The 23,472-nt window shown below is 38.8% G+C and overlaps 1 protein-coding gene across 11 annotated transcripts in view; it reads left to right on the top strand.

The window, feature by feature from the left end:
• EPS8 (epidermal growth factor receptor pathway substrate 8) overlaps positions 1 to 23,472 on the top strand; it is a 141,012-nt gene that overhangs the window by 89,767 nt on the left and 27,773 nt on the right. For 10 of the 11 annotated variants that reach the window (XM_056340272.1, XM_056340271.1, XM_056340276.1 and 7 more), the window contains 11 exons: positions 2,693 to 2,743; positions 4,478 to 4,545; positions 6,481 to 6,642; positions 6,849 to 6,998; positions 9,277 to 9,359; positions 11,405 to 11,541; positions 14,976 to 15,049; positions 16,033 to 16,159; positions 16,515 to 16,603; positions 20,737 to 20,811; positions 21,407 to 21,555. In XM_056340272.1, the coding sequence (XP_056196247.1) occupies positions 2,693 to 2,743; positions 4,478 to 4,545; positions 6,481 to 6,642; positions 6,849 to 6,998; positions 9,277 to 9,359; positions 11,405 to 11,541; positions 14,976 to 15,049; positions 16,033 to 16,159; positions 16,515 to 16,603; positions 20,737 to 20,811; positions 21,407 to 21,555 (1,165 nt within the window). The remainder of the gene's footprint in view (positions 1 to 2,692; positions 2,744 to 4,477; positions 4,546 to 6,480; positions 6,643 to 6,848; positions 6,999 to 9,276; positions 9,360 to 11,404; positions 11,542 to 14,975; positions 15,050 to 16,032; positions 16,160 to 16,514; positions 16,604 to 20,736; positions 20,812 to 21,406; positions 21,556 to 23,472) is intronic. The other variant, XM_056340278.1, reaches the window with a different exon arrangement.

The following is a 23,472-nucleotide window of genomic DNA, read 5'->3' as shown; positions in this document are numbered from 1 at the left end:
AGATAAATATAGCTTAAGTGAAGCAAAGAGAGAGGAGCAAAAGGTTCCGAGTAGTGCAAAGGCAATCACTCACCACCTGCCACAAGCAGACCAATGCCCAGGCAGTCTCTGAGTGAGGGCTACTTTGGAAAGAGTACCTGCTACTTTTATTGCTGAGCATGACATTATACCATATGGAATATCCCTTTGGTCAGTTAGGGTCAGCTGTCCCACCTGTGTCCCCTCCCAGCCTCTTGTGCACCCCCAGCCCACTCACTGGGGCAGCAGAGTGAGAAATAGAGAAGGCCTTGACTGTTCAGCAACAGCTAAAACATCTCTATGTTATCTGCACTGTTTTGGTCACAAATTCAAAACATGGCATTCAGGCTGCTGTGAAGAAAATTAACTCCATCCCAGCCAGACCTGGTACATTCAGTAAGTCAGCAAATTCTGTTGTGTGTTTTCAGTAGGGTATGAGTTACTTGCATTTGAAGAACATGTAATAAGTCAAGAGGAATTTTCAGTGTTTCTGTAAAAGCAGTCAGATTAATATTGATGAATAATAATCAACTACGTTAATATGTGGAAGAGTTGAGGAGATGGAAGCTACATTTCCAGAAGAATGGTAGTGGGCAACTCAGTAGGAAAAGAAGAAAAATAAGGAGCTGTATATGGATGAAAAAAGACTGAGAGTCATATGCCCAGATATAGCTGACTTGGAAGCGGAAATGTGGAAATGTTGTAGGAAGAAGCAGCAAACCCTTGTGTCATCTGGGTAGAGAAAGATCAAGAACAGGTTTGCAGGCTTGTATCAATTTTGCTAGAAGTTCAAGGCAGTGGAGCACATCAGTAGAAGTGGGTGCAAAAGGATTTGGGTCCTCCTTCCTGAGGTCAAGGTGAGAACTTGTGGAGGTTTGTAGGCAGAATCTAGGACATGAGCCAGGCACTAGGAGAAAGCAGAGGCTGAGATTTAGTTTTGAGCTAACTGGCAAAAAACATGGGAAAGAGGATGTGTTCTAGATACCACCCTTTTTTTAAATTATTTTAATTTTTTTCCTTCTTTCCTTTGTGTTATGTTCATGTTATCATGGGGGGACTTTATTTGTTCTTCCTTCATTGCAATTTATACCAGGCAGCCAAAAACTCCATCTCCCGGGGAGCCTGGGTGCTTAGCAGCTGGATTGACCCTGTATGAGAAAGAGTATGTACTTTCTAACCATTGCATTGTAAAAGAGTGAAAAACAAAGGTTGAGGAAAAACCCTTCCAGAAGCAAGGGAAGAATTTTGCCTGATGCTAAGGTACTTATTAGAAGATATATTCTGAAAGGTGAATACTTTCAGGATGGAGCGGTTACCCGTAGTATCTACCTTAAGCTTCTCTATAGCAGTGTTAACATTCACAGCAGCTATAGGCTGCTGCTTAGCTCATCCAAAACCACGTAGAAGTTGCAGCACTGAGCAGTAATAAGAGCCTGTAGGTGCCCTCTTTTTTTTTTGTTTTGTTTGGTTTGGTTTGTAACTGCAACAAGACTTGGAAGCCTCCCCAGTTTTAGTTTGCATGCTTTACTGCAGAGTTTAGATTGCATCAGTTGCTTGAACTTCCAGAAAAGGGAGTTTCCAAGTCTGCATAAGTGACATACATTACATGGTGGTTTTTGGCAGAAGGACCTGTAGGATAACAAGAAGAGGTGGTCGATGCCCCAGGCCTGTCAGTATTTGAGGCACTTGGACAATGCCCTTAATAATGTGCTTTAACTTGTGGTCAGGCAGTTGGACTAGATGATCATTGTAGGTCCCTTCCAACAGAAACGTCCTGTCCTAAATGATAATTTCAATCTCTAGCAGGTTCTAACAATCATTCTGCCTGCATTAAAGATATAAATAGGTAAACAGGAATTGTTGCTGAACTCAGTATGGACTGTCAGTTGTGGTGACCTATCTTATTGTTTAGTAACACAAACAAACTTTTGCTAATTGGAATTTTTTTTTATGTTCTTCTTGCTATTCTGTTGTAATTAAGAACACAGAACTTGAGGTGTTCTCCTTGGCTCTCAAGTGCAGGCAACCACAGATTTTATTAGCACTCAGAAAGCTGTGTCTTACATAAACACTATTGTTCTCACCATGGCGTAGTGTGTTGAAAACCTTGCTATCATGTCTATTGTGAGTGTTGTGCTGCTCTCTGGAAGAGGATGTGTTAATCAGTGTACAAATAGTTTTGGATATCCTGTCTTAACAGAGGACAATTTCTGTGAAGCAGAGCAAGGAATCTCTTGCAAAACTTACTCTCAGTTTTTTAATTCCTTTAGAGCCTGTACATATGCCAGGATTTCTTTTGTTTATTTAAAACAACTCCAACTGTTACTGTTTGCAGGATTTATAAGTCTTACAGTGGATTAGTGGATTTAAAGTTTCTTATCCTTGTTTAATTTGATATCGTTAAAAAACCATATCTTTTTTTCACCTAAAAGAAGATAATAACAGTCAAAACTGAATATCTGAGGCATTGTTAATTGAAACAAGTGACTTTTCCTTTCTGTGTGTGTGTCTCTCTCTCTCTCTTTTAAAAAAGCATGTATTCTTTCTTACTGGACAATGTTTTAACTATCATTTACAGTCCATAACAGAAAACTGTTAACTGATCCTCTTGGAGATGCAAATAATTATATGGGGTTTAACTAGATACTGCTTTTTAATTCCCTTGTTTTGTTAGGAACAGATGGACTTTACTTCTTCAGATCATCATCCAAACAAAAAAAGAAAGGTAGCAAATCAGACAGTACTGCTTTACTGACTGTTTTGTTGGGGTGTGCATGTGTGTGTCCATAGTCGTTAAAAAGAAAACAAGAAAAAACTTCAAGTAACATGCTGCAAAAGCAGAAATGGTAGTTACAGTTGAAATCAATGCAGGTCCCCTGCCCTGGGATTTCAGAATAGTGGATAATGAAAGTAAGACATCTATTTTGAAATATGCATGCACCTAGTTAAGAATTCTTATAATTCATGGTGTTCTTGAATTTGTCTGATTGTGCTGCACACTTCTCTTGCTAAAGCAAGCTGAGTAGCTGCTGTACAGGAGCAGGATGGCTTTGTTGCATGAGTGACGTTTGTCATCATGGGAGGGGAGATTTGAGCCAGTGAGATATTTCAGAAACTGTACTGCCTTTCATGAGAGTCACCGAGAACTGGAGAGATAATAGTGTGATTATAATAAAAGGTGACAAATACTTCTACAGGTGACATCTGAAAATGAGGGCACTGCTGTCTTTGTCAGCACCTGAAATCCCTGTATGAAGGAACCCTGGTCACAGAAGAGACCTTTACAGTGTGTCTTTTATGGTGTCCTCACTGGAGATCTCCATATGTGCTTGGTAGTAGTTAGCATCTTTTTATTTTGCAAAAAGTAACTTAACTTTCCTGTCAACAGAATCACACATGTTTACCACCAAGTATGATGAAATTGATGTATTTTGTATATACATCAGGTACTTTCCTTCCAAACAAAATCAAACTGCCTATTTTACTTAAGATCAGAAATCAGGTTACTTAATGAAATGGAGAGAAAAGACTTGCCTACTTGCGGAGTTTCCTTGGACCTCTCTTGGCCGTGTCACCTAGTGACTTTCTTCCTTAGACAAAGCTCCTGGTGTTCTGGATCAGGCACTTAAGGGGAGTATAGTGAAAAAAAAAGAAGAACCTGCCAAATGTTGCATTCAATTTTTTTTCCACAGAAGTTGAAAAGTTTTCTTCAGTATTAATCTAAATTCGTTAATTTGTGATGTGGATGTGTGTCGTGTCTTCATCTTGCTTTTCCCCTTCCCTCCTCACCTGTTTTAATATTAACCTATTGTGCAGAGTAAAAGGCAAATTACAGTTCTGATTTTGCAGCGTTGTGTTTTGTTAGCTGAAAAATATTTCTGTTTAGAGATAGTTGGTGTGTCTGTCTTTTTTTTAAACTCCTTTCCATCCATATTTCTACATTAGTAATTCATCAAATTGAATAATTTAAGGAAAAATAAAGGCTAAGTCAGGTCTGTTTTGTGTGTGGCTTTGTTGTTTTGCAGATTTAACATGGGAATTTTATATATATCAAAAAATACTTTTGCTTTCAAAAGCATTCATACAAATACAGCGAGCCTGATGCTAGTTATCATATTGCTACCAAAGTGGCAAGCCTGTGATTTTAATAATCAGGCTTCCCAGTGAAGCTTTTTCAGTCAGAACACTGCTCCCTCCGGTGTCCTGACTCACTGTGATGAGATAAGTGGATTTGGTTTGCACTCACTGGTAACCGATCTGTTAATATCATTGACAGAAGTATGATCCTTTTGCTGGGCTGTGTAGGGGTGAAGGTTTTTTGTGTCGAAATAGAGAAATTAACAGCAGCTCACCTTTTGTTTTGATATATACAACTAGTCTTAAGTGTCTCTGAGAAGTATTCAAAACAGCAGGATAAGAAGTTCAATGAATAATTATTCTTCCGTTTCCTCCCATCTAGAACAAAGGAAGAATTATGCACGAGACAGTGCCAGCAGCATATCTGAAACTTCGCAGTATCATGTAGAGGTGAGATGAAGAGTGATATACCAATTATAACTTTCGGTTACATGCAGTTATTTTTGCCTACATGATTATTGAGGATACATAATGCTTGAAGGCATATACATCTTCCCAAACATCCTACCAGCCTGAGGTCACTTCAGAACAGATTACACTGAAATGTCTCAGATTCTATAGCTTTGCCATAATGAGCTGAAATTTTGATGTAGAAGAATGTAAGCAAAGTTGTGTGTAGTTTGGCAAACGGACAGGACTTCTCAATGGGATATCAGTTCAATGTGTTATGCTACCCTGTCTCTGAACCTGGCTTGTTGCAAGGATGAGGCAGAGCTGAAAAACCCTGTGCTGTTGGCGAAGCACACTGGATGATATTTAAAATAAATACTTTGATCAGTTATAATCAGCAGAAGTGACAGAATATTCAGAAGGAGCTGAGCATTAACCCCTGAAAACCCCGGTTAGTCTACTGTGTAGTAATTAAACAAATATATTCTGTCTGCACAAATTCTTCCCCCAGTGTGAAGTCCAAAGTATGTTACTTCCTGTCTTAAGCTGCTTTGCAGAATTACTGCGTGCTGCTGTCATATTTTATCCAGGAGTGTTATATTTCAAATATTCAGCAAAGTAAGCCTGCGTGCCCATATGGAGCCTGTTAAGCACTTTTGGATGCAGTGCTTCATTCTCTAGTCTTGCTTTGGCACAAACTTTCTTCCACTTATTTCTAACCACTGTCATGGGTTAAGTGCAGTCTTACAAATACCATAGATTCTCAGCTCCTTTTTGCTGGGTTTTAAATTGGCTGTTAAATATGAGATCATATGCAGAGAAGTCTCAATTTCGAGGGCTTCTATCCTATGATCAGCTTGCAAATGAATATTGTGTTGCTTCTAATTGTCTGTCTGTTTTTCTTTGGTTTCTTCTTAACGGCTTTGGTACTGTACTGGCATAAAAATTAGTACTTGTATGTGGAGTCCAAGCATCCCTGTGAGCAGCCAGTAGAGAGTTTGTTTCACTTCTTTTATATACTTTGATTATATGCAGCTTATATCTACTCTCATCTGTCATTACTAAGTGGTGTTATCCTGTAAGAGAAGAAAGCACACTTAATTATCTTTTTTCTTCATTTTTAAAAGTTATTTAAAAGATAGATATGCAGGCATATATTAAAATTGGTTCTTCACTAAGCATGTGAAGCTGGATTTATGCCTGGACAAAATGAAATAATTCTATGGATTTCCTTGCATGGTTGGCATGTTGAAGGAGAAATTGTCAGAACCATGACAGGAAAGCCAGTTGACGTGATATCTGTGAGGTAGTATTTAATTTCTAGACCATTAATTGAATCTGGAGAATATTCCAAGTTGGTGGGGAGCAGAAGTAGTTAGTATACTACATTTTTACAGTGAGCCACATACAAGAAGCGACTAGCCTGTCCATAAGGTATCCCAGTCAGATGCAAGCCCATTATGACTGCCACCAGCATGCTAGCTGGCAGCTCTGGAAGAGGTGAGGACACTCCAGGTCAGAGTGGTGGTACATTGGCAGGGTGTTTCTGTGATGCTTCTGCTTACACTTTCTGGATGCAGCTTGCCAAGAGAGACAGGTTTTCACTCCTCAAGAAAGCTAATTAAATACTCAAGGGTTAATTCTAGCTTTGATACCTGAAAGATGTCAGAGTGTGCCTTCAAGGCTAACCATCTACTGTAGTGAGGAAATGACAGAGAATGACAAACAGTGAGTTACAAAAATCAGTTCATTTGAAATGACATTATGGACTAAACAACATCTCTTGTGGCTTGTTGGTAGGATCTGTCATATACAAAGGCACTTTTATTCACAAATAATTTGTATTGCTGTTTCCTGGCTATTTGAATATTGACACTGCCAAGCAATGGGGAAAATTGCAATTTTTTATTTTTAAATGTACATCCCATTCACTAGCACTTGACCACTTTTGTTCTGGACCGAAAAGAGGCAATGATTACAGTAGATGATGGAATAAGGAAGCTGAAATTGCTGGATGCCAAAGGCAAAGTCTGGACTCAAGACATGATTCTTCAAGTGGATGACAAAGCTGTCAGTTTGGTGGACTTGGAATCAAAGGTAAGATCTGTGAGTGGCAGTCTCATTTTCAAAGAGAGAGAGAAAAAGGGAACAGGCAGAAAAATGATGTGTGTGAGATTCAGTATTTTAATTAGCTTATTATCACTTTTCCTTTTTAACTCATGCAGCTTTGCAGCTTTTCTAAGATCAGGACACTGTATGATAAGGTGGTGTTTTGTGTTTGTTTTTATTTTCTCTTCCGGCAGAATGAACTGGAGAATTTTCCTTTAAGCACAATTCAGCATTGCCAAGCTGTGATGAATGCATGCAATTACAATTCGATTCTTGCATTAATATGTAAAGAACCGACCCAAGCCAAGCCCGATTTGCATCTTTTCCAGTGTGATGAGATTAAGGTAAGATAGTAATGGAGATCTGCTATGACTTATTTGAATAGGGGAATTTTATGAATTGGCAAATACAGTGGATAAAATCAAATGAGCTGATTCATAGAAAATAATTCTGTTCTTTTATTCTTATAAATATTCTTTAAGTTTAATGCACTTATGATATTGACACTACTTATAATATGTTAGTAAATGTACTGTAGTATGTCTTGCAAGAGAGTAGTCCAGTGTGTAAGCTGAATCCTTCAATGCATGTTCAGATATGTCATTACTGTAAATACTGATTCTTGGGCTCTGTAGCTGTTCATTTAGTCTTGCAATTGTGTAAAGCTCTAGAATATGGTTTGCATTCACACTTCTGAAGAAAATGGTGTAAAGCAGTTTGAATAATCTCAAATTTATTTTATACTCTGCAGATAACTCATCCAAGCTCTGAGTCTTACCTAGTCTTTCCCCTTTTTTCTGTTCTTTTTGTCACTGAACAATTAGACCTTGTCTATATTCTCACCTCTCTGCACCTCTGCTCTGCTGGAGAGATAATGAAAAGGAAAATACTATTTGCAGGAGGGACAAAACAAGGAAAGAAATTTTTTATCTATCATTAAGATATGTCCTTCAAGTATAAATAATTTTTTAATGTATCCTGCAACACTTCTTTATTTCCAGGGTTTCAAATTTTAATTTCTTTTACTCTATGTAATTGGTATTGCTTTAACTCTAATTGATATTTTCACAGGGATTTTTAAATTCCTTTGTAGTGGTTTACATCATTGTCTTAAAACAACAGATTGCTAATCACACTGTGCAACCATTTTGAAATTAATATAGTGAGTGGTGTGAAGATGACTGGCTAGTTGTGTAATTCGTTGCACAGAGTTTGCTGTTGCAATGGAAATGGGGATCCTGAGAGTAGTTCAGGTGGCATTATGTTAAATAATGCAGGGATCTTTTTTGAGGTCTGGTTGGACCCAGCTCTCCAAAGTGTAGAGGTGGTCTCTGTACTTCAGAGTTTCATCTTTTGAAGTTGTTCCTCTGTGTACAAATATACAGAGCATAACTTGGAAGTCCAGGATCCTCCTTTTCTTCAGAGTTATTGTTTGAGTCTGTGACCATACCCTAGGTTTTGTTCCTTACCCGTAGTTAGCTCTTGTCTTTTTCCTGCTTTTAAGTTACTATGAACCTCAGGAGCCTCTGCAATAAAAAGTTTAGTCAAAATCAATAATACTTGGGGCAGTCAATGGTTTTAAAAAAATTGTTAAATAATAAATATCAAGAGTATGATTAATAGAGTTCTTATGGGTGTAAGTTTCTCAAATCCCCTTAAGTTTTTCTATTAATCTTTTAACCTTCATGTATCCCTTGTCCATATTCTGTAGTGCAATTCATTATAGCCTGGGAAGTCCCTTAAATCCCCTTGGATCCTAAATTCAACAGTCTTCTGGTCCCATCAGAAGATACATGCTTATCCCAAAAACTTACATACCTCTCCATGGTAAGGGTACCAAGAAAGACGTGGACCATTTAGAGTGAGCCAGACACTGACAGATTTGATCTTTGACAACTTGTGTAGGAAATGAATTTGTCAGCTGAAGACATGTAACAGAGCATTCTAAATCCTATGAGAATCCGTGACCTATTTAACGCAAGAGCAATTAAAATAATGCCTTAGACCTGCATCAAAATTTCACTTGTGGGCCACTGGTGGAAGCAGGCTGCAGTTATGGAGAGGCAGGAACATACAGATTAGGAAATGTTCTGAAAAATTAGTCTTCTGTTACATCAAAGAGAAATTGGAGGCTATTGTTATATCTTAAAGGAAACTGTATCACTAAGTTACTCTCCTAATGCTTTATGCTGCTACTGTCTGTAGTAGTTTTGCTGCTACTATCTATAGTAGAATTTTTTTTTTAATACTGTTTCTTTTCCCTAACATACTTGAGAGAAAAAAATTATGTACGCAGAGGGAAAAAATAGCTTATGTAGTAATGGTTGACTTGAGATAATTACAGCTGTTCAGACAAATTTGGTATCTAGATTATATGCTCATCTGATGATAATGCTGGAGTTTGGAACAGTGGCAAAAATACCAAGTCCCATACAATAGCATTGTGTGTTTTTTTGTTTTGTTTGTCTAAAATAGTTTATCCCAGAACTTTTAAATAAATGGGATTTGATAGAGTATTCTGGAATCTTAAGATGTCCTAAAAAAAGAGCATGTGGAGATGTTTATTTCATATACCTGGATAGTCTAGCTGATAACTGATGGATTCTGCTTTTGGCTCCTTAGGCTAGCTTTATTCATGAAGATATTGAAAGTGCAATCAGTGACAGCAAAAGTGGAAAACAAAAGAAGAGGCTTGAAACACTGAGGTAAAAACATAATTTCTTGGTAGTATATGGGATCATCAAATAGTGTTACAGCATTCAGAAGCTCAATTCAATTTGCTAGTTGACAATGTACTTCCAAACCCGAATGTTTTAACATTTAACATGCCTTGCTTTAACAATTATCTCATACTCTCTTGATTTATGGCATCACACTTACCTTTCCCAATCCTCGCTTAGTGATGGGAACAGCTGACATCAATACCACTTGCCAGGGAATAGCGTTGCATGCCTCAATTCTACATATGAGTCAAGTAGTTCAGAATTTAAATTAAAAACATATATGCCCCATAAAGTAAATAAGATTATGATAAAAGGTTTTGGGATCTAATGATATTAAATAAAACAGCAAGTGAAGATTCAATAATCTTCCTGCCTGCCTGTTTAACGATGCGGAAGACTTCTTGTTTCCCTGGTAGTGAAAGCTTCTCTGCCAGTTGGAAAATGTGAGGGAAAAGAGTCAGTTGGGTTCAGAGAAGATCAATACAGAAATTAGAGGTAGCCAACAGAGGTGTAGAAACAAGGCCACAAATATTTTAGATACTGAATGGTAATGGTGATAGTTTGTTGAAAAATTAGTATGTAACTGCATCCTGATAGGATCTCTCGGTAACACTTAGTTTTGTGGTTCAGATAGAGAAGTCTCTGCTGGAGAAAAATCATTAACTTAAAATGTCACCATTATAGGAATGAATTTATATTAGTCTTAGCTACCTGTTAAATTCTGATGCACAGCTTTTCAAGTTTTCCTAGAGTAATGTTCCTATAAGAACAAAACAAAAACTGAATTATGTCTAACTTTATCTGCAGGTTTAAAAATAAGTTAGTAGACTTTACTGGCTGTGGGACTGTAACAAACAGGTATAAGCACAAAGAGGCAACCCAGAGGAACTCAAATGCATTGGATATGCTGAGAAACTAATGAGATTTAATTGGGAGAAGAATGTAGGTCAGTACATCTGCTGGGAAAAATAATCCAAGATATCAGTCTCTGAGAGCCGTGAGGCCAAGAGGTCATGAGCGCATGGCAGCTTAGTGCTGGTTACTAGCAGTTGTATCATGTACATGCTGGCATCGGATCACGGGGGAAGACCCTCCTGCCTGGCATTGCCTTCTCGAGTTGCTACAAGGTTATTGACACACAGAAGTGTGGGACATGTGGCGGTGAGGGCCCAGGAGACTGGAGGAAGGAAAAGTGAAGGAAACATCTTTTTTTTTCAGTGTTCAAAGAACAAGTAACACTTTGCATTTGTGGTGGTGTTGCATGCTATCAATGAGATTCGATTATAAAGAGATGAATTTAAGGTGAAGATCTGGCATTTAAACAGGGGTGTGGGGAAGAGGTGGGGTATGTTTATGACAGGAGGAGTTGAGATGTCCTTGTTGGTTGGTATCAAACTGCAGAGTAACTTCAAACACATCTTTTCTTATGGTATTTAGAACCATGCTAAGAACTGGAAAACTGGAAAATTGCCGGTGGGAACATTGATACATTTGTATCAAGACAGGATGAACAGGGCACTGTTATAAAAAGGAGAATCAGCCAGTAAGTTTAATTGGGTTTGTTGATAGGGTTTTAAGAAACAGGTGGTTGACCACCTGTCAAATTTAGGGATAGATACTCAACTTGTGATGGTTGAAAGGTAACTTCTAAAGAAAACTTTCACATAAAGTGGAAGTCCAGCCAGTAAAATGTGTATGGTGGTAAAAGTGCCACCCACTAAAACCCAAGCTACTGAATTTACCTGTGTAAACTGGCAGGCCTGTAGACATCAAGTTATGTGGCACTGCTTGGGCATTTCCCATGTAGCCAGCTGAAGAAGATTTGCTAACACCATCATGGAGTGGGTTTCCTACTGTGTTTAACATATTTACATATCATGGTCTTGAGTACTGCTTATTTGGGAAATCCACAGTACGTTCAACAGTAGAAGAGGTCCTTGTGAAGCCTCCTTGACTTCTCTGATTAAGCACTAGAAAAGAGAACGTTTTCCCCTTCAAGTGTCACTTGTGGGCTTCTCTTCCTCTAGAATGATATCCAAAGCTGACAGCGCCATCCCACCACCACCACAGGCACCGGCCCCTGTGCCACCAGGGACCATCACCCAAGTGGATGTGAGAAGCCGTGTGGCAGCGTGGTCTGCATGGGCTGCTGAGCAGGGGGAGTGTGAGTATTTCTGGGAGCCCGCTGCTGCGCAGCATGGTGGCAAACAGTTGTTCTGGGCAGTGCATTTTTGTGATGCTTGGTAATAACAAAAGTAGACTAGTTTCATAAAAATTACGGTAATTGCATCCAGATACAGAAATGGTTGTACAAGGTCACCCCTCTGTCCTCGCTGAGAGCAGACAGGATCATTCTCCCAGCCTAGTCTGAAATGCCCCAAGCCACCAGTGCCTGATCTGGGGAATATGACCTGACTGTCATAATCAGACTTGTCATTTACTTGCACTTACCCATTTTCTGAATTTCTGTTCAGAGCTGCTTTTACTTGTGCTTAATTGAGTGGGGGTGTGGGCTACCAATTGTAACTTGGGCTTTTTTGTGAACATAGTAACATTCATAGTAACCAGTACTGCCCTAACTCTAGTAATTCAATGATGCTGTCCTCAGTAATAGGGAGAGCGTAGGCCAGATATTTCAGACAATTAAAAAATATAATCATGGATTAAAAAGTGACTAGAGATCAGCATTATTTATTTATTTTATATTTATCTTTATAATGGCCTGTATGGTTAAACTACCTTCTTTTTTTTTTTAAAAAAAAAAACTTTAACCAAGGAATGCTGTAGCATTTCTAATAGGTTTGGATATTTTTTTTTGTTTGGTGGTTTGTTTGTTTTGTTTTGTTTTTTTTTAAATCTAATGGAAAAAATTTTATTTTGATCAAATATCTTTGAAAAAATATTTTTTAGAAACAGTAAAGCTCCTTCTGTAAAACAGCCTGTATTAAGGTTAGACAGAGGCCTTTTTTGGTTGGTTTGTTTAGTTGTTTTTTTAATAATAGACACTAAAATTTTAGTTTTAGAAGTCATTAACCATGGAGTCTTTATGTTTTTGGTTTATTAAACTATTATCTATATCACTCAACAAAATATACAACTATGCAAAGAAAACAACTAAAAATGTTCAGAGAAATCTGTAATGTTAAGAACTATTTTGTCTTTTTACCTACAGTATTACATTTATCTTGAATAAAGGCTAGTTTGTTCTTCTGCTTGACTTCTTACTTCACGAAAGGTTCACTAGTTTGTTGAGTGCCTTGCCACACCACATGTGGATCGGAGTTGGAATCATAGAATGATTTGGTTTGGAAGAGACCTTAAAGATCATCTAGTTCCAATTCCCTGCCATGGGCAGGGACACCTTCCACTAGACCAGGTTGCTCAAAGCCCCATCCAACCTGGCCTTGAACACTTCCAGGGATGGGGCACCCACAGCTTCTCTGGGCAACCTGTTCCAGTGCCTCAGCACCTCCACAGTAAAGAATTTCTTCCTTGTATTTAATCTAAATCTACCCTCTTTCAACTTAAAGCTATTCCCCCTTGTCCTATCACTACATGCCCTTGTAAAAAATCCCTCTCTGGCTTTTTTGTAGACCCCCTTTAGGCACTGGAAGGTGCTATAAGGTCTCCCTGGAGCCTTCTCTTCTCCAGGCTGAACAACCCCAACTCTCTCAGCCTGTCTTCATAGGAGAGGTGCTCTAGCCCCCTGATCATCTTTGTGGCTCTCCTCTGGACTTGTTCCAACAGGTCCATGTCCTCCTTATGCTGGGGGCTTCAAAGCTGAATGCAGTACTCCAGGTGGGGTCTCACAAAAGTGCAGTAGAGGGGAATGATCCCCTCCCTCAACCTGCTGGCCACGCTTCTTTTGATGCAGCCCAGGGTGCAGCTCGCTTTCTGGGCTGCAAGTGTACATTGCCATCTCATGCTGAACTTCTCATTCACCAACACCCCCAAATCTTTCTCCTTGGGGCTGCTGTCAATCCTTTCTCCTCCCAGCCTGTGTTTGTACTTGGGATTGCCCCGACACATGTGCAGGACCTTGTACTTCGTCTTGTTGAACTTCATGAGGTTCATGCAGACCCACCTCTCAAGCCTCTCAAAGTCCCTGTGGACGGCTTCCATTCCCTCCAGCATGTTGACCACACCACACAGCTTGGTGTTGTTGGCAAACTTGCTGAGGGCGTCTCGATCACACTGTCCATGTCACAGACAAAGGTGTTAAACAGCACCAATCCAAATACTGACCCCTGAGGAAAGCCACTTGTCATCTCCACTCGGACATCAAGCTGTTGACTGCAACATATGACCATCCAGCCAATTTCTCATCTGCCAAGTGGTCCATTTGTCAAATCCCTGTCCTCCAATTTAGCAACAAGGATGTTGTGTGGGACAATGTCAGATACTTTGTACAAGTCCAGGTAGATGATGTCAATTGTTCTTCCCCCATCCATCAACACTATAACCCTGTTGTACAAGGATACCAAATTTTTCAGTCATGATTTACCCTTAGTGAAGCTATGTTAGCTGTCACCAGTCACCTCTTTGTTTTCCATGTGCCTTAGCATAGTTTCCAGGAAGATCTGCTCCATGATCTTGCTGGGCACAGAGGTGAGACTGACTGGCCTGTGGTCCCCCGGGTCTTCTTTTTTTTCCGTTTCTAAAAATGGGGGTTATGTTTCCCCTTTTCCAGTCAGTGGGATCTTCACTGGACTGACACGACTTCTCAGATACGATGGACAGTGGCATGACTCTTTCATTCGCCAGTTCCCTCAGGACCCATGGGTGCATTCTGTCAGGTCCCATGGACCTGTGCACCTTCAAGTTCCTTAGATGGTCATGAAGCTGATTTTCTCCTGCATCTTCTCCTCATCTTCTTTATACTCCCATTCCCTGCCTTTGTCTTCTGTAACTTGGGCAATGTGGCCGTCCCTGCAGTTTCTTTTATTCCACTCATGTGGATCTTTTCTGAAATGTTTTTACTAAAATTCCACCCGTTAACAAACGCAATGCAGTACTTAGTGTGACTTAAAAATGCAACATTTACTGTTTCTCAAAATGTTAACCCTTGTTTTTGAATAAAAGTCACTGACTCTTCCATTGTTATTTGGAAGTACCAGTTCTGTCACATCATTACCTCCCATTTCTATGCTGCCAGACTTTGTATCCCTTTTTGCTAACTACCTTTTATATCAAAATTGTCTTCAAAGTCATGGCAACACTCTTTCTTGCTTCCTTTTGCTGGAGTAGCTTTCAGCATGTTTTGCAAAATGGAATGATTTCTCATTATGCTGTATTTATGATCTGCCACTTTCTGCTGTAATTTTTTGATCCAGACCCCAGTACCACATTTCTGTGGTTAATTTCATTTATGCAGCTAAGCTAAGGCAAGCACACACCTAAGCTTTTTTTGTGAGACTTGGCAGGCTCAGGAATTAGGTTGCAAGATAGTCAGATTGTGTGGAGCAAAGGGAATGGTACAAACAATTCTGTCCGTCTTTTTCCTACACTAGTATCTTTTAAAGCATAAGCTGTATAGTAAGTGTTGGTTGCTAATTCTGTGTATATGGATATCTTATTCTCTTCTTCCCTTTTCTACAGTTGAAAAACATAGGCAATACCATGATCATGAAGAAACAGCAGAGATGATAGCAGCCAGGATTGACAGAGATGTTGTAAGTGAGAAGCTACAAGTGATACTGCTTAATGTCTCTGAAATTTAGGTAGACCTAAAAATAAATAGGTGGTAGCTCTTTTTCTTTTTCCTTAAAATAAAAAAAAGACAGGATAAATAAAAAAGAAAAAAAGGGACTGAATGTTGATGTGAAGTTTTATGCTTTGAAGAGGTAGAAATATAAACAGTAATTTTGTGTGGTAGACCAAATTCAACAAACTATGTAAGGATAAAAAATTCCATCCGTTTTGTGGGACTCAGATATGTCCAGTATCTGGAAAGTAAACATATGGTCATTTCTAAAGACAGGTGGACCGTGTATATGTATAACCTAAACTTTCCTTGCCTGTAAGCAATAACATTGGCCAGGTCCTACGATGTATGCAATAACAAATATTTTGCCCCATTTGTCATTTGTAACTTTCTACTTTTCTACTCTGCTGTTGCCCTGAGCAACATCAGAGGGTCTTGAGGAAAGCATGTTGGGGCCTGTTGAATTTGTGTGTTCCCCAGGGGGTCATTCATTCTCCTCCACTTGCTTTTGAAAACAGTTCTTCAAAGAGCACTTCTTTGTAAAACTACATTTTGACATTCAACCACTAGCTTAATACTTTGTGTACTAAAGGAGATTATGAAGTTACACTGTTTAGGAAAATGCTGTCCATTCAAATAATTAGAATTTTTTCATGTGCTGTGAGAGAAAATGTAATGTGTGCACAAATTGTGTAACTGCAATCTGAATTTAGTAAACTTGTTGCTCACATTTTAAAAGCTTTGGTGGTCCTAAGTTTTTGAAAACCTAAGATTAAAAATACTTTTCAGGTGTGTAAAGTTAAAAACATAATGAATCTAAATATGGAATGTTCTAGCATGAACTTCGTTACGAGGAAGCTGTTGGTGTCTGAAAGCGTGGTCATTCTGATTTCTGGAGTATTTCTGCTTGAGAGTCTGTAGAGAAACTGTTACTTTTCTTTTCTCCCATAGCAAATTCTGAACCATATTTTGGATGACATTGAATATTTTGTTACCAAACTTCAAAAAGCTGCTGAAGCTTTTGCTGAACTTTCAAAGAGGAAGAAAACTAAGAAAAGTAAAAAGAAAGGACCTGGAGGTAGGGGTTCTTACTGCACACAATTTGCTTCTCTAAGAATCATTGAAGTAGCTAGCAAATGTATCTTTTTGTGGTATTTTTTCGTGAGCACAGTTTCTTTCACTTTGAGCACAAAAAATCCTACCCAGTATATTTTTAGAGGGAAACCTATGAAAATCATTTGCTTGAAATGTGTGGGGTGTGACTAACTAGAGATGTGGTTGCAGAAAATGCTCATTTTGTGGTTCTATATTGACCATAAAATTCTGTAAGTTGGTAAATCTATTATGTATTTATGTGTTTACTATATCTGTAACATTTATAGAAGTTACATACAATATAAATGGATACATAAAAATCTTTTTTTGTTCACCAGAGGGGGTTCTTACTCTCCGTGCAAAACCACCACCTCCAGATGAATTTGTTGACTGCTTCCAAAAATTCAAACATGGCTTCAATCTTCTGGTAAGTGACTGCTAGTGGGTATGGTGGTGTGAGGCACGAGGTAACAGTTTTTTCTGGGATAGGTGATGCTAAGTATAACACAGTCTTTGTTTTCCCTACCACTACAAATTAATTTGGGTGTCAGTTTTGCTGCATTGGTTTTCCTATGTCCGATTCCACTAGGGTGAAGTGAAGAACTAAAATTGTGGTGAAAGATGAAGAGGAGAAGGAAGAATCAGTAACATGATGGATTTGCTTTGTAGTTATTAAGTTGGGTTTCTTGGCCATTCCAGCTATTCCAGAGGGGGTGGATGCTTTACTGTTTACACCCCTGAGGGAGCTGCAGGTCATCTTGGCTTTGGGAATGCATTAATCAAGTTTTCTGCCTTCTGCCTAACTTGCCTGGTGCCTTGTCCATGTATGAAAAACTTGTGGGTCTTAAATGCCCTACTGCTACCAGCTGTGCAGAGGTGGTCATGTCATCCAGGGAATCGTGAGCCTGAGTCTGCTGTCCTGATCTCCACTGCACTTTCAGAAGGAGCAAACCCACAAATATCCTCCTCAAGAATGCTAACGTACCTGGAAATGTAATGTTATTTGGTCCTTGGCTGGCACACAGGAAGATAGCTCAGCTGATACTTGGCTGGTCTTGGACTTTCACCTTTTCCTTCTCCGTCCAAGGCTGAACTGAGGCAAGAGCAGGCCTGGCCACCTAGGTTGGCCTTTGAGGTTTGGGATGCTGCTCCTCAAGTTCTCTACACAGTGACTAGATGAGTGTATTTCTTTCAGCATTGTTTCTTTTCCTGGTTCTTTAAAGCCTTTTACTTGGAAAATTTGAGTTTAAATCATAAAATAATCTCTAGGAACATCTGTGGGGATCATGGCTCTGTTGCATGCTTGCCAGCCTCACCAGCTGTGGCCTTAATTTAGTTTTATGCAACTGTGCCCATCAGACTCTCTGTGCTTGTTTGCCATCATTACGTGGGACCTTTCTGGCCTCAGAACTCTCCATCCGACAAATTGCTGTTGCTTTATAAGTTCTCGACAAGCAGAGATGCTAAATCAAGAGCCTTGTCCTGGCATCTCCTCTTCTGCAAGTGCTATTAAAGGCAGGCAGCAAGTGGGACACCACCAAAGCATTTACTTTCAGATACTGACTGTCCCTTCCAATTGCTGTGGAAGCTATGCCAACACAGAAAATTGTTCTTGCATTCACTGAGTAAAATCAGCTTTTTTCTTCTTCTTAGGGAATGAATTCTGATTGCAGAACTGTAGGAGCTATTTGGAAGTATCTGTTTTTAAGAAATGGATATTTCTTAGATGTATCTATTAAGAATAACTTTTTTTAACAAAACTCTGTATTGAATGCTGTGATTCTGACCTTAAAGGATTGCTGTTTTGTGGAAGATGGAAGTCTTAGAACATACTGATCCTTCTCAGTAATAGTGCTTGTAGTGTTCATTTTTTTCCATTCTTACTTCTTATCTCATTCTGCATTTAAATGTTTTTCACCCAAGAACAACATGTGCACTTTTGCGTCTTTTATTTTCTGTGCAGGAGAAGAAGCAGTTCTTGTTCTGATGTTCAACAGCATCTAGGACTTGGTGCTTGTGAGGAGCTGTGCTTGTAACAGTGCTTTACTTCTGCATTGTTGCAGGAGCCACAAAAGCCTGTGTCCTGGTTCCAGCTGGAATAGAATTAGTTTTCTTCTTAGTAGATGATCTAGTCTTGTGTTTTGGTTTCAGTATGAGAATAATGTTGATAACACACTGACTTTTTAGTTGTTGCTAAGTAGTGCTTACTCTAAGTCAAGGACTTTTCAGTTGCCCATGCTCTGTCAGTGAGCACAAGAGGCTGGGAGAGGCAGCATGGCCAGCACAGCTGATCCAAACTAGCCAAAGGTGTATTCCATCCCATAAAACATCGTGCTCAGCATACATATTGGGCGAGTTGACTGGGGGCCACCGATTGCTACTGAGGGACTGTCTGGGTCAGTGGGTGGTGAGAAATTCTATTGTGCATCATTTGGCTTTTTTCCCTTAGGTTTTATTCCTGTCTTTCCCTCTTCTGATCTTTACAATTGTGGTGGTGGTGATGGTTGTTGTTGTTATTATTACTATTATTTTAACTTTATTTAAATTATGAAACTGTTCTTACCTCAGCCGCAGGTTTTACCTTTTTCTGATTTTCCTTCCCATCCCACCAGCAGGAGAGGAGGGGGGAATGAGAAAGGGCTGCATGTTACTTAGTTGCTGGCTGGGATTAAACCATGACAGTCTAAAATTTCACTTCCTGGGGCTTTATGTCAAGCATGGAGGACTCTATAAAATGAAAAATCTAGTTAGAAAATTTGAAATTAAAAAGGAGTAGCTAGAAGAATAAAATCTTTGCCAGTAGAATGGAAACTGTTTTAAAACACCATGCTGGAAGCTTCTAGAAAATGCCTACCATTTGTCAAAAAAACCTTTAGAAAGACTGAAAGTAAGTTGTTATGACTGAAGAACAATATATAGGAAGTTATTACAAGTGAAAACACATCCTCCTCCTTTCTTCATTTGGAGGCACACTTTGGAAAGTCTGGATGTGAAAGTAGAATGAGGCTAGCCAAAAGCAGTTTGAGGAACAGACTGCAAGATGCAGTAAAAACTGCTATAACTTTTAAGAACACATTCTGGCATGCTGCTTAACTTCTGGAGCCTGCAGGGCCAACAGGTCATCAGTAAATAAAAGAATTCCTCCAAAAAGCTGTATCAGAGAAACTATATGATTTTTTTAATATGTGTGTTTACTTGGAAATCCTTGGTAGTGGACAGTATGTTCATGAAAATCATTTTTTATGGGAGACACAAGAGATATTCTGTTTCAGATTTGAAGAACTGGTAATGGGTTAAAGAACAGCAAATCAAAATGACAAGTTACAGACAGGTGAATAGAAGCCCTGTTTGAATGGGCACCATTAATCAATCTATTCCAAAAACTAAGTCAGCAAACCACACAGTACAGTGTGTAACCTCTCTCAAACTGCCTTTCTTGCAGAGGAAGAGAAGTCATTAAGGTAATGCTGATAATCTTTAAAGTCATTCCAAGGATCTGAGACAACCAGGTACCCGCACATGGGATGCAGTTTGTAGGCAGGTATATTAAGTTGAGTAAGAAGCAAACGTGCGTCTTGCAAAACAAAATAATGTCTATAAATCCATAAGTTCCTTGGATTTTATTTCTTTGGATTTCAAAAACACATCCAGCAAGGTTGCATACCGCAAAGTTCTTAAAGAAACTGAGCTGCTGTGGGGTTGAATGTAGCTGCTTAGATTGTTGTGTGAAATAGAAAACAAATTATGGGACTAAAATGCCAGTTCACAAAGTGCGGTAAATTCAGCAGTGGCATCCCACATGCCTTTGCAGATACCTTTGCTGTCCAGCATGTTTACAGGTGTCTAGGCAAATGGGGATTATAGAGTCTACAAATGTAGAAATATCTCATGATAGCAGATAAAGTGACAGATGCAATTCAACATTGATAGATATGGTAGTCATGGACAGGTGGGGGAAAATCTCTATATTAAATCAGAACAAATGTTGATGCAATACAGATTCCTGTGAGAATGTCATTCATGTTCAACGGTGATCAACCAAACAAATGTTAAGAACCATTTGGAAAAAGAAAATAATTAACAAATAAAAAACATCAGTATGCTGTTATGATCCCAGTGTAATAAAATTGAGGGAGGACAAGAATGCTCAAAGAAATTACTTTAGCCTGGAAAAAAACAAACAGAGAAAGAATGTAATAAAGCTGTAAATGGTTATGAGCATCACTGGAAAAAGCGAGTAGAGGATTGCTCAGTTTTCTTTTAAGAGAACTACAGAACACTAGTGAAACTAAGAGGTGGTGAATTTCCAAAGGAGATGCTTCTCTACGAAGCATATAATTCAGTTGTGGAACTGCTGGTTTTGCATGATAGGTGCTAAAGATACACGTGGGTTCAAAAGCATTTGGATGAATGAGCATTTGCACTTAGTGGCTGTTGCAGATGAAACACTGGGCTTAGGCAGACCTGTGGCCTGATCAGGGATGCCCATTCTTATGTGAAGTATTTATTGTCATAAAAGCTAAATGTTTCTTAAAATGTATCATTTTCCCATTCTTTCAGGCCAAATTAAAGTTCCATATCCAGAATCCTAGTGCAGCTGAACTGGTTCATTTTCTCTTTACCCCACTACATATGGTAAGGTTTATAATTTTCTCAGTGTTTTCCTTCAGCACTCTTTGTGTTTATATGCTCTGTAACCTTTTCAAGGATAACAAGTTTGAAATATGTCCCTGGACAATAGCTAAGGAGAAATGTGTGTGTCTCAGGATCTTTTTAGAAAATAATTTTTATCCTTTTCTTTGTATATTCCTATCTATTAAATATATTTATTTAAATCATCTTAACTTTGTGTGTTACAGTTAGCCATTATAATTTTTAATTACTGATAAAAAATTGAGATACTTTACATAATGCAAGAGGAGAGTTGAAAGCATAGCCATATGTCTATTTAATGGAAGGATGTGTGGTTTTGATCAGTGGAGCAAAAATAACATTGCCAAAAGTGAGGCTAAATATAAAATGGTTGGTGACCAAAACAGCAGTTCTTCTGCAATAAATGGTTTAAGTAATCTGTAGGACATTAAGACACATCGTTAGCTTCTCAGAGTTTTTTTGGAGGGGTTGTTTTCATGAGTAATAAATGTTTACTAGCAGCACTGTAGTTAACTTGCATTCACTGTAACTTCCTTACTGACAACGTTCTTTGTATTATTTCAATACTGGGATTTAGGTGGTACAGACAACAGGAGGGCCAGAGCTTGCTGGTACAGTTCTCAGTCCCCTCTTAACAAAAGATACTATAGACTTCCTGCGATATACTGTCACCAGTGAGGAAGGCCAATTATGGATGTCATTGGGTGACACATGGACCAAAGCCAGGTGAGAAAAAGCCTTTGCATATTTTATTGATAAGCTTTAAAGTCAAGTTTATTGACGTTATCCACCCCCCCAATAAACTCAATATTAATTTCTTAGACTTTGGACTCTTCAGAACTGTTCTTCAAAGTTTTTGGAAAGGAGCTCTTTAGCCCCAGTGGAATTTGGGAGTGGTTTGATTTTTAGGGGTCTCAAGGAGGGAGAAAATGCAGACAGAAATTTTTGTTTTCTCCATAGTATCAAGAACCTCTTGACATAATCTCTTGCAGTAATTTTTTCTGAACTCTCTCTTACATGTTTCCAGTTGTTTTTCACTATTATTTTTCAAACCCAGCTATCTGGACTTCACTAAAAATCAATTTGAAGAAGACGCAATAAAAATTGGCCAAATATTGAAGAACAAGATAGAGATTTCTATTTTCAATTTCCAGTAATTATCAAAGCTGAAAATCTATGTCTTTACTACTTCAAAAGCATCATAATGCTGTAAAGAAAATGCTTATAATTTTTGGATGTGTATTGGCTGAATAATGTTACATGTGCATATCCTACACGTTGCACTGTTATGGTCAGACTTAGCTAAAAATGAACTATTTTATGCATTTGTTCTTTTTGAGGTAAGTATGTGGTTCCAAGTTACTTAGGTAAATAGAACACGCAAAAGAAAAAGCTTAAATTAGCAAAGTGTGTTTTAACTCTAATCTGCAGTAAAGTACATTTGATGATGATTAAGTATGCAATCACTTGGGCTGGAAATGCATCATGTATTTTGTGTTCATTCATCCTTGCTTTTAGATTTTAAATTGGAACATAAACATCTACCAAGTGGATTTCTTTAATTGATTGATTGATTGATTGATTAAAAAGTAGTTGAGTGTTTTGCTGGTAAGAAAGGCTGCACAGAAAGCCCTAGAGCATGGAGTGACAAACATCCTCGGAGTAGGGAGAGTGATATACAAGTCTTTCCCTTTCTTGATCTCACTCTCCTGCCAGACTAGGAATGTTATCATCCTTTGGAATGTTGAATGTTGTTCATCCTTTAGGCTTATGGTTCAGTCTGCTACTATAAAATGCACTGGGAACAGGAATTGCAGCTCCTTGATACTGCCTGAGAGCTTACCCCAGCAAAGCACCATTCTCTTGCCTTTACCTGCTTCAAGCTCTGCTGTCTTCGTAGCAGCTTGTGGAGGGACTGGCAGTGGAAATTGCTTCATAGCATTGGAGCCTTGTGCAGGGAAAATGAATCACTGGGTAAAATAATGGGCTCTTTGCGTTGGGAACTGCCACCATCATTTGTTTAATCTGTCCTGAAAAAAGCTTAATGGAAAGAGAAGCAGCTCATGTTGGGCAGTGAAGAATGAAGCACTTGGAATACAGTTGTTTGACCTGTGCAGATTAGAAATGATCTGATTGATCTCGGTATCCAGAGGTACGCTCTGGTGTGGTGTAGCAGGAGACATGAATGATGAAACTCACGGGTTACTGACCTAGCTCAGGGCTGCTAATGGGCCAGTAATTTCTGACTGCTCCTGCAACTTGTGTAACTGGCAGCATTTGCCCCTTAGTTTTGAGCAGTGTCAACAACAAGACTTTTAAAAGGATGTTATGTATGTTCCTGTTTCTGCTTTCACTGTTAAGATACAGTAATGTATATTGTGGGACAGTGTGTTATGTATAGTGCAGTGACAGAGTGTGCAAGTATTAGTTTGGGTATTTTGTATCACAATAGGGAATGCTAATGGAGCTCTGAAAAGTAATACAGCATTTTAAAAAGAGCTATCTGGACCATGAAACAGCAAATATGATACTAATTCTTGTGTCTTGGAGCACTTCGAGTCGTGGGGGTTTTGTCAGTAAAAGCTATTGTTTAACTTTTGGGCTTAGGTGTAGCTAGGCCCCCTAAGCTTCCATACTTCATAC

This window comes from Falco biarmicus, chromosome 5 (assembly GCF_023638135.1).
Source record: "Falco biarmicus isolate bFalBia1 chromosome 5, bFalBia1.pri, whole genome shotgun sequence".
NCBI classification, from domain to species: Eukaryota; Metazoa; Chordata; class Aves; order Falconiformes; family Falconidae; genus Falco; species Falco biarmicus.
The sequence above is the reverse complement of the archived record's forward strand: the minus strand, read 5'-3'. Positions and strand labels throughout refer to the sequence as shown.